Raw genomic sequence first — 14,587 nt, 5'->3', positions numbered from 1 at the left:
CTTTCTCTGCTTTGTTGTTTCCGCCTGTCTGTCTAGCCTTGTGTCGATGTGGTTCTCTTTAGTCAAAATCTTAACGTGCTCTTGTATTCTGGCTGCTTCTGTTGGATAGCGTTGTCTTAGGGTCAAAAGTGTACCATACATAACTTGCGTTTTTGCTCGCATAAGAGATTCTCGCGAAATTTTCCACAAGAGAGACTCTTTGGAGAAAACTCTGACAGGATGCAACCGTTGTAATAAGATTTCTTTAAAATATAAAGGGCAGGTGAAGTTCAAGACTGCTGTTGTACAATGTCTGTAAGTCTGTCCCCGTCGTTTTATGCAAGAAGAAAAATGCTGAAATTATGCAAATTGAGCCCAAAAAGGTGAAATTATGCGATTCTGTTAATTTTAACAAAGAATGGTAAAGGAAAATAATCAGAAATTATGCAAAAAATGATCAAATTTTGCTAAATTATGTGGGGTGCATAAAACCACAGGGACAAGTAAGTACAGCACATGCGTTTTCAAATGTATGGTCGTAAATTGCTCCAATGCAAACCGGAAAGATTGGCTACTTGACATTTGTATATTGATGTGACCACGTAGCTGCGTTGCGATTCTAAATTATTCTGGTCTTCCCTCTTCATTTCCCAACAGCTTAGTCCGTCAATCTCCTCCCCCAATAACCATTACAAGACCAGTTTATTTCAATTGAGGATAGTTGTGAATAGCTCATGGGAGTGTTAATGTATTTCGCAAATCCTTTCTCATTCTTTAGCTAGTTCTGCTTTAGTTGAAAGAATGCAATGCTACTGCTATTGTTACATGTGTTTTAATGACTCCGTTTTCGTAGAAAGAATACGATTCGAACAATTAAATATATTATGGAACAATAAATTTACAGTGTCGACATAACGACGGACAGGGTGTCAGCGGCTTTTCCCGTCTTTTCTATTCTTTTTTGTTGTTGTAGGCTCCCCGTGATTACTCAGCTCAGACAGCTTTCTGAAAGCGTTTCCAACTTTTGTGTAGTAAAAAAAAAAGTTACATAAGTTCAGTTCTGACAAGAGTGCAATTGTTCATATACCTTTTTTTGTGTGTAATTGATTATCTGTAGTGGAGTGCACAAGTGTTCTCGGAGATTCAAGGAAAGAGACGGTGCCATGTCGGAGAACTTGTCTAAATTATTCACAGTGTAATTTCTAGCGCGCCGTCTGTCGTTTTACGAGGCCACCATAAATAATTCTCACGCTTGGACCAGGCGCCAGGTAGAGATACTACTGGAACGAGCTACACCCAATGTCTGCTTCTTGGCGGCGAGAGGGAAACAGGTCATAAACTGTCGTCTGCTGTCTGTATGTCCTTCTCTGTCGCTGCAGACGATCTAGGTAAACGTGACTAATGACGTCCTCCCGTCGAGTGCAAAGGAACGAGACACGTTACTCAACTTGAAGCTAATTTTTCGTGTCAGTTCTAGTCTAGCCTCGGACACTGAGATAACTTTTAGTCATGGGGTATGCCACAACGCGCTTTCAAAAATCTGTGGATCCCAACTTGGTTTGTGCAATATGTGGTGGTGTACTTGAGTCGGCCGTTCTTACCCCGTGTGGTCATAGTTTCTGTCACGTGTGTATCACGACCTGGTTAACCCGTCCAGCGGTCAGTTCTTGTCCGGAGTGTCGGTCAGAAGTTCATCGGGATTCGCCGAAACCTATTCTTTCTCTTCGGAACCTGATAGGATGTTTGGAAGTTACGTGCACGAACAAGCCGCGAGGCTGCAAGGAAGTGTTTATATTAGACAAAGAAGAAACTCATCTACAGACGTGTGCTTTTGTGTCAGTGACTTGCAGCGTTTGTAGTGGGGACGTGCTTCGCTATCAGCTCCCGTCCCATCAGATGAATTGTGTTGGTATCAATACATCCATAGAGCAAGACTCGGAGGAAGATAATAGTGTTGTCCTCAAACGCTCTTCAAGCAGTGGATATTTGTCCTTTCCCACCGCCGATGGACGAAACAGTCTCTCGGACTTCCTTCTGAGGTCGCCCTACTCGGCTCTTACTTCAACAGGGCAGGTGATGCGTCTTCTGTCACGGATTGGTTCGCTGGAGAAACAAGTTGGTCGTTTATTGGATGATCTACACGAAGCTCACAGTAGGAACTCTTATCTCTATTCCCAGAACAGGAAAATGAAAAGTGAACTGGAAGATCGATACAGATCTAGTGAATCGGCAACCACTGATTTCTCTCAAAGGGACAGTGTTATTGAAAGTAGAGCTTCTGATAGGTTTCAAAGGGACTATGCAAATTCATACTACTACATCAATGTTGCCAACACATATGAAGAACAGAGTTCAGAAATCCCCGAAGAAGTTGGAAAGCTGTCACTTCTCATAGCTCGTTACCTTCTCCGCAAACCTAAACACCTTGACAGCGACCTTGTGTTTCAAGCTGTGAAAAGATGTTACGAGTGGGGCTTTGTCTCGGCCTCCTCAGCGGCTCAGCTAATCAGCGACCACGACGTTCACATGCTTCTAGCTACGGCCTACGCCAGCAATTGGTTCTCCGCTGCCCAGAGGGTGACTCTTGGCTGCTGGCTGCAGTGTGTGCTACGTTGTCAGGGGTGTAGGCGTGTAGTGGAGGGTTAGCGCCCCGCCCACCGCACCCATGGTCTGGTATACACTGCCATGTAAATAATATAATACGGTAATGGATTGCTCAACACACATACGCAATAGGTACATGGTTTAAATGTGCAGGGAATACTGTCCCTTGGGAGACTTTTAACAATTACATGTATAACAAACCATTCTGAACAAAACTCCAATAAAACAAAGCAAAATAAATAACAGCTTGGTACTGATAATATACATGTCTGATTGGTTACTATTTTTGGTAGGCCATTGGGAGACTTTCAAAATCCATTCTGACCCCCCCCCCTCCAAAAAAAAAAAGAAAAAAAAAAAGAAAAAAACTACCCAAAACAAAGTGAAAGAGATAACAGTTTGGAAATGGTATTCACGTCTCTGAGTGGTTACTTTTGGCTGGAGTTATCACAATCAAATATACTACTTGAAAGTGTATAGCTTCCCGTGACTTCAAAGTCCGCAACGATCACAACTAGCTGTTTCCTGTTTTTGAGAGAAACGACTGCGGCCTCTCTGTGCCCCACCCCCACCCCCGGCCGCCCCAACCACCTATGGTGACCCAGGGTTTTGTACAATAGGCCAAGCAGTTCGAAACGGCGGCTACTCTCTACTTTCATTTTTTTTAAACCCAAACATTTCATATAAAGCCGAGCTGGTCGCAGCACACTCAGCTTTGTACTTCAGAAGCAACACGGAGATTTGAGCCTTGGTCCTAGCTAGGCCCGACTTTCCTCTCAACTCATGCAGTCCCCAGTCGGAGAAACCGATTGCTGCCTCTTTTCTAATTGACACAATATCCTGCTATTTGTGTAGTGTAAAATTTGAACGAACCCCCCCCCCCCCAGTTAAATCAGTACTAGACACGTCAGAGATGTGAATATGGTCGCTTTTAAGGACAAGCGGGCTAACCCAGATTTCAGGGGTTTCCAGAAATCTTGACCTGCACCAAAAGTGGGAAATGCTATACCTATAGGAGAAGTTTGGTTTCATTGGTGTGTATATTTGTTTGGTTATAGAGAAAACTCTCTTTGTCTTTTAAAGAAACTGAACACGGGTCAAACACTTTACCTTCGATTTTCTCAAAACAGCATTTTTCGGGATAGCGCCCTTGTGCTTAAAAGCGACCATATACCTAAATAAAATAGATCCATAATATTATACTTTCTGTAAACCTTGCTCGGTACATGGTACTTGAGTTTAGATACAGCAAGGCGCATGGGTTCTTGGGATACATTGAGTTCTTTAAAAAAAAAGATAACAAAAGAGTACTTTTACAAGTAATTATGGTATTCGCATCTTTGATTGGTAACTTTTTGATTGAGCTGTCATGATGATGCATAATACACTTGTACTATATTGCTTGAAAATGTGGAAACCCTCTCAGGTTGATTAAAAATGTGTTTCAGAAATAGCGGGTTGAAGTTTGCTCACATAATTCTGTCTACGACGGAAGAAGGCAGTAAACTGAAACAATTCAATGTAAACTGCAACAATTCAATGTAAACTGCTGAGATTTGTTTCTTCTCTCACCCTCCCTCCCCAATTCTCTATCGTTCTCCCCTCCCTCTCTTTCTTTTTTATGTCTCTCCCCCTTTCTCCCCCCCCCCCTTTCTCTCTCTCTCTCTCTCTCTCTCTCTCTCTCTCTCTCTCTCTCTCTCTCTCTCTCTCGCGTCCACTTATGCACGTTCACGCTCCTTCTTTTCCTTTATTTTCACCCCCCCTCTCTCTGTCTCGCTCTCTCTCTCTCTCTTTCTCTCTACCCCCCCTCTCCCTCTCTCTCTCTCTCTCTCTCTCTCTCTCTCTCCTCCCTTCTCTGTCTCTTTGTCTCCCTCTGCCCTCTCTCTGCTCTCTCTCCCTCTCTCTCTCTCTCTCTCTCTCTCTCTCTCTCTGTGTGTCTCACTCTGCCTGCCTGCCTGCCTGTCTGTCTGTCTGTCTGTCTGTCTATCTGTCAGTCTGTCTGTCTATCTGTCTGTCTGTCTGTCGGTCTGTCTGACTCTCTCTCTCTCTCTCTCTCTCTCTCTCTCTCTCTCTCTCTCTCTCTCTCTCTCCTCTTTCTCGCTGCCTCAAATGTATCTATAAGTATAAGTCACGTCTTTAAGGACGTTTTGGCTTGTCAAATTACGCTTCTGTGTCCATTTGTAACAAAAATTACGAAACGTCATTTATGCTCTGACATATTATATTCTACTGAATACTTTCTCTTAGCGTACATGTATACGGATAACCTGCACTTTAAAAAAGGTCCCCTGTGTCCATAGCTGACCACCAACTGCCTACAATGAGACAATGTTAAAATTAAACTTTTTTTCTCTTAACACTATGATAATACATGTAGTATGTCGTCCTGGTATATACTATTCTCTTTGCGTCTGTAGACTGAGACGGTAACACTCTGCCCAGCTGTTATTGCAACGTAAATGCAGGCAGGGCCAACCGAACTGAGAGGGATACAACATCTCAGCAGAAGGACAGATACTTTATAACCCCCCCCCCCTTTCCAAACCAGGGATCGAACTCATGTATTCTGCGTGCTACGGCAAAGTGCTTAGCCTCTACAACACAGACGCCAGTCCAATCATTGTTGCTGTTCTTCTCTTTAGCCTACTCTCTCTCTCTGTTTTAACAGAGACATTGCTACATTTTTAAGGACGTACCGGACAATGGCATGTCCGATGAGTAGCAGACCAAAAGCAATGCTGAGGCACAAATCGAACAATCACACATAAGTTAAATCAGAAACACGAATTTACATATTATTTCTCAGTATGCATGGCGATGCCTGCTTTTTACAGCTTCGGATATAGAAAAAGAATCGGTTTAAATAATGATGCCCCCCCCTCCCCCAACAGCGTGTCTGCAACACAGAATGCTATACTTATTATTATAATTCTGTGGTCTGCGAGCATCGTCGAATGACCAATGAGCCGTGATCTTTTTGAAATACGCAAAATATCCACATCTCGTTATAAACAGTAATATCCTGTATCATGTTATAGTACTGTATCCTCTTATGTACTAAGACAATGTGGTAGCAGTTATTTTCTACCTGTTTTTTGCTAAACCTGTTCACAATATTTATTGCAATATCATAGTGCATGTACTTCACGCTTTTGAGCATCCATGTGTCTGTGTCATAGGTGAATGTTTTACAAATAAATTATTGTATCATGAGCTGTCGGCACATTGTGTGTGTGTGTGTGTGTGTGTGTGTGTGTGTGTGTGTGTGTGTGTGTGTGCGTGCGCGTGCGTGTGTGTTTATTTTGTTTTTATGGGGCGAGCTTCCAATACATCTACAGTTATTATGCATTCAAAACGGTTCTTTCATTAGCATTGTTTCTTTAAAATCGTTAAACCCTCTTTTTCTGTCTCTTTTACGTAGAAAAGAGGTGTGCTCACACTTTCAAAGTGTAAATCTTGATTCCTGTTTAGTGTATGAATGAATACTATACTCGAACGTTTTATTTTACCGTTTAGAAAACAAACTGCTTTAATTATATTAAGTAGAATTGGTCATTTTAACGATTTTTATGCGGTCCAAGCTTACTGGGCCGGCTGTTGAGGCATGATGGGATACGAACTTGCACAGCTTAGCGGAGTCCAAGGTCTGCGTCCAAACTGGGCCCGGCAGATTTTACATTTTATGTTCTTGCTCCAATGTTTCCTCTCAGCCCTGTACTGGCGGGGAAACAAGAGTTCGACCTTCAAAATAATTGGCAAAATTGCATGTATATTACAGCATATCCAGTGGAACATCAACGACAACAGTAGCAGCAGCAGAAACAGCAGCACCACCACCATCACCAACACCACCAATGCCACCACTACAACTGCCACCACCACCACCACTACCACTAACACCACCAACACCAAAAACAACAACAGCAGCAGCAACCGCATCAGCAACAGCAGCAACAACAAGAGCATGCTGATTAGTGAGGCTTCAATTCTCTGTGCAGGCCAGGATTTAAAAAAAAAAAAAATGAAGTTTTTAGTTTATTTTCAGAAGCCTACACACTATTTTTCGAAAGCTTATCATATTTTGTGACCTGTTTTTAATTATATCCAAAAAAAAAATCAAAAAGAAATCAGGCACAATAAAACGCACCTGTTTGTTGTTAGATTCGAGGATAAGAACGTGAAAAGCATTTTTTGCGAGTGCATCCCTGCATGATTATTTATGTCTATGGACTCACAATTGATTGGCTTCGGGGAGGGAAGGGGAGGCAAACAGTAATAAACCGCATATTATGTACGAACAGCCACCGGAAGGCAAAAGTGAAACGTAAAGTGAGCTATGTAATGCAAACAATTTTAAAATGTACATGAAACAAAAAGGTGGCAGGAATGGTTAGTAATATTTCGTATTTTCGTTTCAATTTTAAATGGTCAGGTTTTAAGCAAAGGAAATAAAGATATGGCAAAGCGGTGACTTTTGTATCAAGCCACTGAAACATTCGATTTTGTTGCTCAAGTGTAAAAAAAAGGGTTTCTTTAACCGCGTCATCCGGCTGCGTTTTGAAAAACACTGCATGAGAGCAAGTATGAACGCGTAAGAAAAATTAAGGTAACATAGTTTATGTCAGGAAATGGAAATTGCCTTCCCATTGTTTCTCAACATCCTCTTAAGTTACGTATTTGCGGCTGATGCTTTCACCCTTTTTATACAACGATTTCCACTCAGGCAACTGAACTGGCGTATATCGTCGGTAAACTGCTCAAATGCGCTAAGCCCTGAAAGCCATTTTTTTTCAGGAGATAGAATTTTAAAAAGACCGTTTCATTATTTTACAAGTGTACCTACATTATGCATTTTTCCTTGCTCTTCTCAACGATTAGAATTTGTGTATTTAGACAAATTATTTCTTAAGCACATGCAAGCCATACCACAGATGGAGAAACTGCAATTTAAAATAATATATTAAAATGTTGGGCTTAGTAGATTTTAACAGCTGGCCAACGATATGAAGTCCCTGATGTATCAGTGCAATGTAGCCTACCTAGTGTTAAGGAAGCTTCAGAGACACGCATTAAGTCTCTATCCGGTCTTCTACGTCACACTGGCCTACATGATAACACTTCTAAATGGTGTCGCTTATTATGTAACTCCTATTCCAAAGATTAGAACTTTGATTATTTTGAATGGGATTTACTGCGTGATGGAATGACTTGCGTTACAGTTCGCTATCTTAGAATTAAAACGTTTTATCTGACATTTCTGCCCGTTTTGAGTTACTAAGACCATGAGGTCAGAAACCAAATGTTCTATCTGCTATATCAAAATCGTAAGAATATTCGGAGTCGTTATCAAGAGTTGCATTGAAAAAAAGCTTGACATGTTGTGAAAATCAAAACTTTTAATGTCAATTATTTTAAAAACTGAGAACTGAAAAGATAGAACTTTGTAATTCTTAAGTAGCGAGTTGTATCAAATTGGGACTGGTCTTTTTGAGCCAGCGTGGTACAACGGTACATACGTCACTAACTGTAGTTTGAGCGATATTTCAAGTGTCCTGTACAACGAAAGTGCGTACGTGAGAGCCCTCTGACCGGCTAGTTAATCTTATTATTAATTGGGTTTCCTCTTTTTTCTGAGAATACAATCAACAATGTCTCAAGGAACATACAGACTTACAGACTGCTATGCGCTTTAAACAAATTACAGTCCTTCATCAATGGTTGCCTGAGGAAGATCATGAAAATCCACTGGCTGTACACCATCAGAATAGTTGGATTATTAAAGCGAACCAAACAACAAATAATTGACCATGAGGCCAAAATAAAAAGACAAGATGGCAATGGATTGTACATACACACAGAATGCCAGCCAACAACGTGGCAAGACAAAGCTTAAGATGGGACCTCCAAGAGAGGAAAAAGAGAGGAATGCCGAGATTCACATTGGAGCGAGATCTAGAGAATAGGACACAGCTGGTTGGAGGTGGAGAAGATCACCCAGAACAGAAACAGGTGAAGAGCCCTTCTTGGCGGCTTACACTCAATACCAGGGTGGAAAAGGCGAATGATGATGACGCACTTTACACTAGAACTCACGTGCCTCTGTCTTTGCAGGGTGATTATCAACTATTGAAAATGCACCATCTCTCTCAGAAATCAGACTTGCCACCTTACACTAGACAACCTCGTGCTTTGGGCAGTTGTAATAAACGCCTACGTATTCTGAATTCATTACGTTTGCGGACGTGAATGACGTAAAGGAAACCTCAATACAAATTAAATTTTCAGGCACATACATTAGATATATTCGTTTGCCAGCCGTGACGCCATCCTTGCATGAAAGGCGGTAAATTATGAAAGACTCTACTTTTGTTGAATTTTCAGTAGAGTTGAACTTCCGGTTTACCTCACAGATGTTTTGATTAAAACTATTTTATGGCCACGTTTGACCTACTCTGCATTTTTCGGTAAGGTCATTACTTCAAAAGAGGAGAATTGTTTTTTCTTTTTGGGACAGAAGGCTACGCTGCTTATATGTATACATGTTTCCTGCCCTATGCTAAAAGTGAGAACCTAAATTACTTTTAAAAAGTGGAGGTGTATTTTATTTGCTGAATTTGTTTTTAAATTCCTTTTTTAGATTAGATTTGAATGGGAATTGGTTGGTATCGTTGATATACCTGTCTGACTGTATTTGCTTTTTGTGCTTTATAAAGTTTTACCCCAGGACCCACTCCCTTATTTCTTCATAGTGAACCATAACAATCGTTGAATTTCCTGTTGTTCTATACAGAAATTCAGCTAAAATTCAAAATGTTTAATATTCCATTTCACGTGTATTTCTCCACCATCCAGGATAAACTGATTCACTTATCGACGAACTGATGAGGAGAAAATGATTAAGATTTTCATTTTAAAAAAAATGAAATCAAATAAAAAGCTCATCAAATAATGATGTAATTCCCTCTTCAACAAACGTTGCGTAGAAAACCCCGCAGCACCAACTGTAATTAATTCTCTTGCGAGCTATTCCTATCAATATTTTGCGATCGATAAGCTCTATAAATATCTTGCCAGAATCAATGACCAGCATTGGGAATGTCTGTGAACATAAAAACACGAGCTCTTGCAAGATATGCAACCACGACCCCGCTTGTATTAACTACTCAATAGGCATTTAAACCGGTGTTTGGGTTTTGATCACTACGATTTCCTGTAGATTGCGCGTTTGATAAGAAAAAGCAAATAACTTCTTTGGAGAAAAATCGTCCCAGACTTGAACCTAAGTAAACACGTCGTTCATGGCTTCTATTAGTATTAAGATTTTCCCCCTCATAGTCAAAATAAACTTGATCGAAAAAAAAAATAAAAAAATAATAAATTGAGAATGTCTATTTTAGTATTTTGATAAACAAATACAGCTGTGTGGTGTTTAAAACAGTTACATTCTCGGCTTTGAACTCGCTGTGACTGTAGGGTCATGAAGTAGGAAGACTTCGGGGATTTATATTTCTGCTTTTTTTTAAAGGGGCCTTTGCTCGAAAATCTGAGCACCGAAAAGAGTTCGCCAATTTAGATTTTGATCGTAGAATGCTGTAATTAAGACATGTACATGTATTGTTTGCCCGCAACAGTCCTTGCGTTTTAGTGAGATAGAAAATTCTTGGGTTTAACGTCCCTTTCAACACCCCCACCGTAAGGCTGTTTAGGTGGCAGGACCCCGGAATGTAACGTCCATCTCCGATATGACCTGCCTATAGCCTAGTGAGTGGGAAACTTTGAAAACTCCCCCCAAAATCTAAGTTCAAGATAACCCTAATTGGGGATTCAAACCAGGGCCATCGCACCGCAGTCCGGCAGGTAAAACTGTGCTTACGGCACGCCCACGGAGAGCCAGGAAAACTCCTATTCAAATCACGTTCAAGAACACCCCATTATGGATTCGAAGGGGGTTCTCGTGGCCTAGAGCAGAGGGTTAAGGTGTTTGCCTCTCATCCGGGTAGCGACGGAAATTTTATTCTCTAAAATTGTCTTCTTTCACCTCTTTTCCTACTCTCTAGCAATGTTCTGTCATCTGTTTTCGTCTCCACTTTCTGCTCCAATCCTATCACCTCCTTTGCACCCTCCCCTGGGCCCATGACTCTTTTTGCAGCCTTTCTACTGCTAGTCCTCCACTTCTTCTTACTGCCGTCTTTCAGCCACACCCTTGATCTTCTGATAGGAAAGATCTACACCTAGCCTTCTCGGACAAAGGCGAAAAATCTCGGAGGTCCCGTGTGCAAGTTGCGCACGTTAAAGATCCATTGGTGGTCTAAAGTCGCTAAGAGTAGGCTTCGCCCGCCACTCAGGCAAAGTTCAAAATTTCCTTTCATTGAAAATGTTTAGTATGTTACGCGCGCTACATGACCGTATGCAGTTGCGAGTGCCGTAAAACACTTACAACCCCCCCCCCCCCCAAACAACCCAGGATTCGAACCAAGGTAACCAAACCATAATCCAGTGACGCATGTACCAACTTAGCTAACGACAAGGCCTCATTGCTGACGAGGAAAAGACAAAAAATCGTTTCCTTCCTTTTTAAATAATTAGCTTCCCGCGAGCCCCTTGCTGATTTGGGGGGGGGGGGGGGGGGGGGGGGGAGTCATAAATAGTTTCCTTTCTCTTCAATCGTTAATTAGGCTAAGGTGATTGATGACTTGAGGCTTATGCCGACTTCAGATACCAAGTCGACAAGAAAACAGCAGGATTTCCACCTTATTAATGCTGGCCAATTGAAAACATTTACGATTTAACTTTATTTAAGGCGACTAAAGCTTTGCAATTGTTTTACTTTAACCCCTTAACTGCCTTGCCTAATTCTGTTTTAGGCTGTTACGAAGGATTAGGTTGCAAGCCTGGCAGTGGCCAGATTATTTCTAAATACTGGGCCAAGTAAATGGCCCACCCTTCACAACTCTAAAAAAACCCACAAGAAATAATAGGCCTTTGGGTTATTATACAACCATCTTGGCGTCGGTGGCCTAGTGGTTAGGCTACCGGACTCGTAATCGTGAGGTTGCGGGTTCGGGGTTCAAGCCACGGGCCCGACGTTGTGTCCTTGGGAAAGGCACTTTACACGAATTTTCCCTACTTCACCCAGGTGAAAATGGGTACCCAGCTATAGACAGTGAAAGATCTTGTCAGTTTATTAATGTTTGAGCGCTTAAGCAGCTGCTTGCACTGTATGCTTCCCGGAAAGCTGAGAATGTTTCTGAGTGTTCTATGGTCTGCTGGGGTAACAGTATAGTGTAAAGAGCATAGAGCCTGCTTTCGAGTGGTGACATGCGCTATACAAATGCTATTTATTAGTATTATTATCATTATTATCTGAGTGCAAAACGAAACTTCCTACCCCCCCCCTCCCTTCAGAAAAAAAGATAAAAACAACCAACTGCAACAAACAATAGATCTATTGCTTTGCTTACCATCACTTACTACTAGTGTTGATTCTCGTGTGGCATTTTAAAAAAATAAATTTTTCGTCAATTTTTTTTTCAATTCTAATAATCGAGTACGGTAACTCGGTAACTCCGTCTGCCTGCTGGGAAGGAGTAGGAGAGAATCCCTCTCAGAATGGTTTGGCCCTTCAGGCAGGGTCAAAGCAATGTGTCACCTAAATGATCTAGATTGTGTTGATGGTGACATGGAACTTCTAAAAATTACCTAGATCTACTAATGTCAAGTTACGTCACTAGCACAAATTTAAGACATACATCACATGGAATGTAATGTAATGCAAAAGTGACCGAATTCGAATTAATAACCAAACATATTTTGCAATGCATGCAAACTCGCTACAAATCTAGAATGCGTGGCTGTGGTGATGTTGTTACTGTAAAGCTCTTCTCCATAGCACACAAAAGATGTGAGTTTGATTCCTGAGTTGGGAGTTCGTTTATTGAGTGTCTCCGTCTATCTGCAGGGATACTGTATCTATCTCTCTCCAGTCCAAGTTGGCCCAAACAGACAAGGTCGATGCAGCCCACACCCCCCACGATATCCAAATCGTGTTGTTAAAGGAGTAAAATTAGAGAATACACGAGGAGTTCACGGGAAAAACGGACCTCGTCACAAACTGGAAATTGTGAGGGTGTCAATTTTAAAAGCTTGTGAACTCATAACTTCATGTCTGTTTATCATTATATATATAGTAGAGGGTTTTACGGCGCTCGCAACTGCATAAGGTCATATGAGTGCTAAGGGGTGGGTGTCAACAGAATAGTCTTTACAGGGAATCAGACTTAGAAGACTGCTCACCTCTCTAGCTTCAACAGGACAAGGTCTGCTTCGACTATCAAGGCACCCCGGAATTAGCAGGTCAAAAGAGAGTGACAAACATACAAAAGAAGTAGAAGAAAATGACAATAGTAAGGATCAGGAAAGAAAAAGCAGCAGTTCCCTGTTGTAGATCAGGCAGTTATGAGCGCGACATGAGTCAGCCCATTTACAATTCTACTATGCTTGAACGAGAAATGTCCCCCCTTTGGGAATGGCCTAAAGACACTACAGTCAGTGGCACTGTCTGTTTGATTGGTGGTTTATTGTTATGATTGTACAAACAACAATAATCAACCAACAGTTGAACAGAAGTACCCTCACGATTTTCAGTTTGTGACTATTCCCGTTTTTCCAGTGGACTCCTCACATGTGTACATGATGTACTTACACAAACGAGTAAAACTGTCCTCGTCGTTTTATGCAAGAAAAATTCTGAAATTATGCAAACTGAGCCTAAAAATGTGAAACTATGCGATTCTGTTTTTTTAAAACTAAGAATGATAAAGGAAAATAATCAGAAATTATGCAAAAAATGATCAAATTTAGCTAAATTATGCAGGGTGCATAAAACCACGGGGACAGGTAAAACACATTGCCCTCCAACCACTACCATTCAAACAAATATTATATACAAGTGGGCAGGCAACAGAGGAAGACAAGTAGGTCAATAAAACTAAACAGTTTTTTATTTCAGAATTGTTTTTACACATCAAACTGTTTATGACAATGACCATAACTACAGTACAAACATAGGAGCTTTACTGCACGTGACAAATGATAACATTGGTTTTCCTACGTTAAAACAAAACTTTAACAATAATTTTCTCAACCCTCCAAGTGTCGCTAACTATAAAACCTGTGGTGTAGGGGAAATTATATGATTTCACCCAAATGTTGGAAAATGTGAGAGAAGAGGCATACAGAGCAAGTAAAGGCCATAAACCTATATTTGCAGAAAATAGAATATAAATAGAGAGTAGAGCTCATTTGTGAGAGTTGAAATTTTTGGAGATATTAATAACATTGGAAATAGCGACTCAAATTAATGGCCGAATCAGCCGCAGCACAACAGAAAGAAACTTACGTCCGGTTTAATTGGCTGTCAACACTTAGAGGGTTAACATAATGATAATCATTAAAATTAGGAGCCAGTCTGTTATTTAGAATTGAAATAACTTTTCCGTAGGGAAATTGTACATCCCCCAACCATCTCCCGATATTGGTCTGTGGGTCTCCTTGAAACTAAAATTAAATTGGTAGGGAAGTATATTCTGCGAACATCTTCTGATACTGGTCTGTGGGTCGCCTTGAAACTAAAACTGATCTATTTTGGTCCTGTTTTATTTAGAGTCATAGACTGGTGTGTCTGTATATTCATGAAGACACAAGTACTGACTTTTCTCTCTGAAGAGAACAGTCTTTTTTAACACTGAGACATCCGTGATGCACAACATGGAAATTTGTACCCAGACAACAAAATTCTTTCTCCTTGCAAGTGTGTGATTATCAGGACGGTTTGACGATGCTATTCCTGGGGACAGAGGAAAACAAACAGTAGTTAAAACATTGTCTACAAACATAGAAATATAATTCCTAAAAATATCATAAGCAAGCACAGTAGTCTAACCCTGTTATATGTAACCCCCCCCGAAAGGCACTTTACACGAATTTTCCCTACTTCACCCAGGTG

The 14,587-nt window shown here is 41.0% G+C and overlaps 2 protein-coding genes across 2 annotated transcripts in view; one reads left to right on the top strand and one right to left on the bottom strand.

The window, feature by feature from the left end:
* The first annotated feature begins 464 nt into the window (after positions 1 to 464).
* LOC101856029 (TNF receptor-associated factor 6) lies at positions 465 to 2,845 on the top strand. Its single transcript, XM_005100472.3, has one exon. The coding sequence runs from the start codon at positions 1,489 to 1,491 to the stop codon at positions 2,623 to 2,625; it is 1,137 nt and encodes a 378-aa protein (XP_005100529.1). The 5' UTR covers positions 465 to 1,488; the 3' UTR covers positions 2,626 to 2,845.
* Positions 2,846 to 13,565: 10,720 nt separating this feature from the next.
* The window catches only part of LOC101852935 (U4/U6.U5 tri-snRNP-associated protein 1), a 27,483-nt gene continuing 26,461 nt past the window's right edge, over positions 13,566 to 14,587 (bottom strand). The window contains exon 21 of the mRNA XM_005100458.3: positions 13,566 to 14,428. Coding sequence (XP_005100515.1) covers positions 14,404 to 14,428 — 25 coding nt within the window. The 3' untranslated portion in view covers positions 13,566 to 14,403. The remainder of the gene's footprint in view (positions 14,429 to 14,587) is intronic.

The sequence above is a fragment of the Aplysia californica genome, unplaced genomic scaffold (assembly GCF_000002075.1).
Source record: "Aplysia californica isolate F4 #8 unplaced genomic scaffold, AplCal3.0 scaffold00248, whole genome shotgun sequence".
In the NCBI taxonomy this organism is placed as follows: Eukaryota; Metazoa; Mollusca; class Gastropoda; order Aplysiida; family Aplysiidae; genus Aplysia; species Aplysia californica.
This window is presented reverse-complemented; position numbering and strand designations above follow the sequence as displayed.

What these genes read in the sequence shown, in the direction of transcription:
- LOC101856029 (XM_005100472.3), top strand. Translation starts at nt 1,489, where the DNA reads ATGGGGTATGCCACAACGCGCTTTCAAAAATCTGTGGATCCCAACTTG.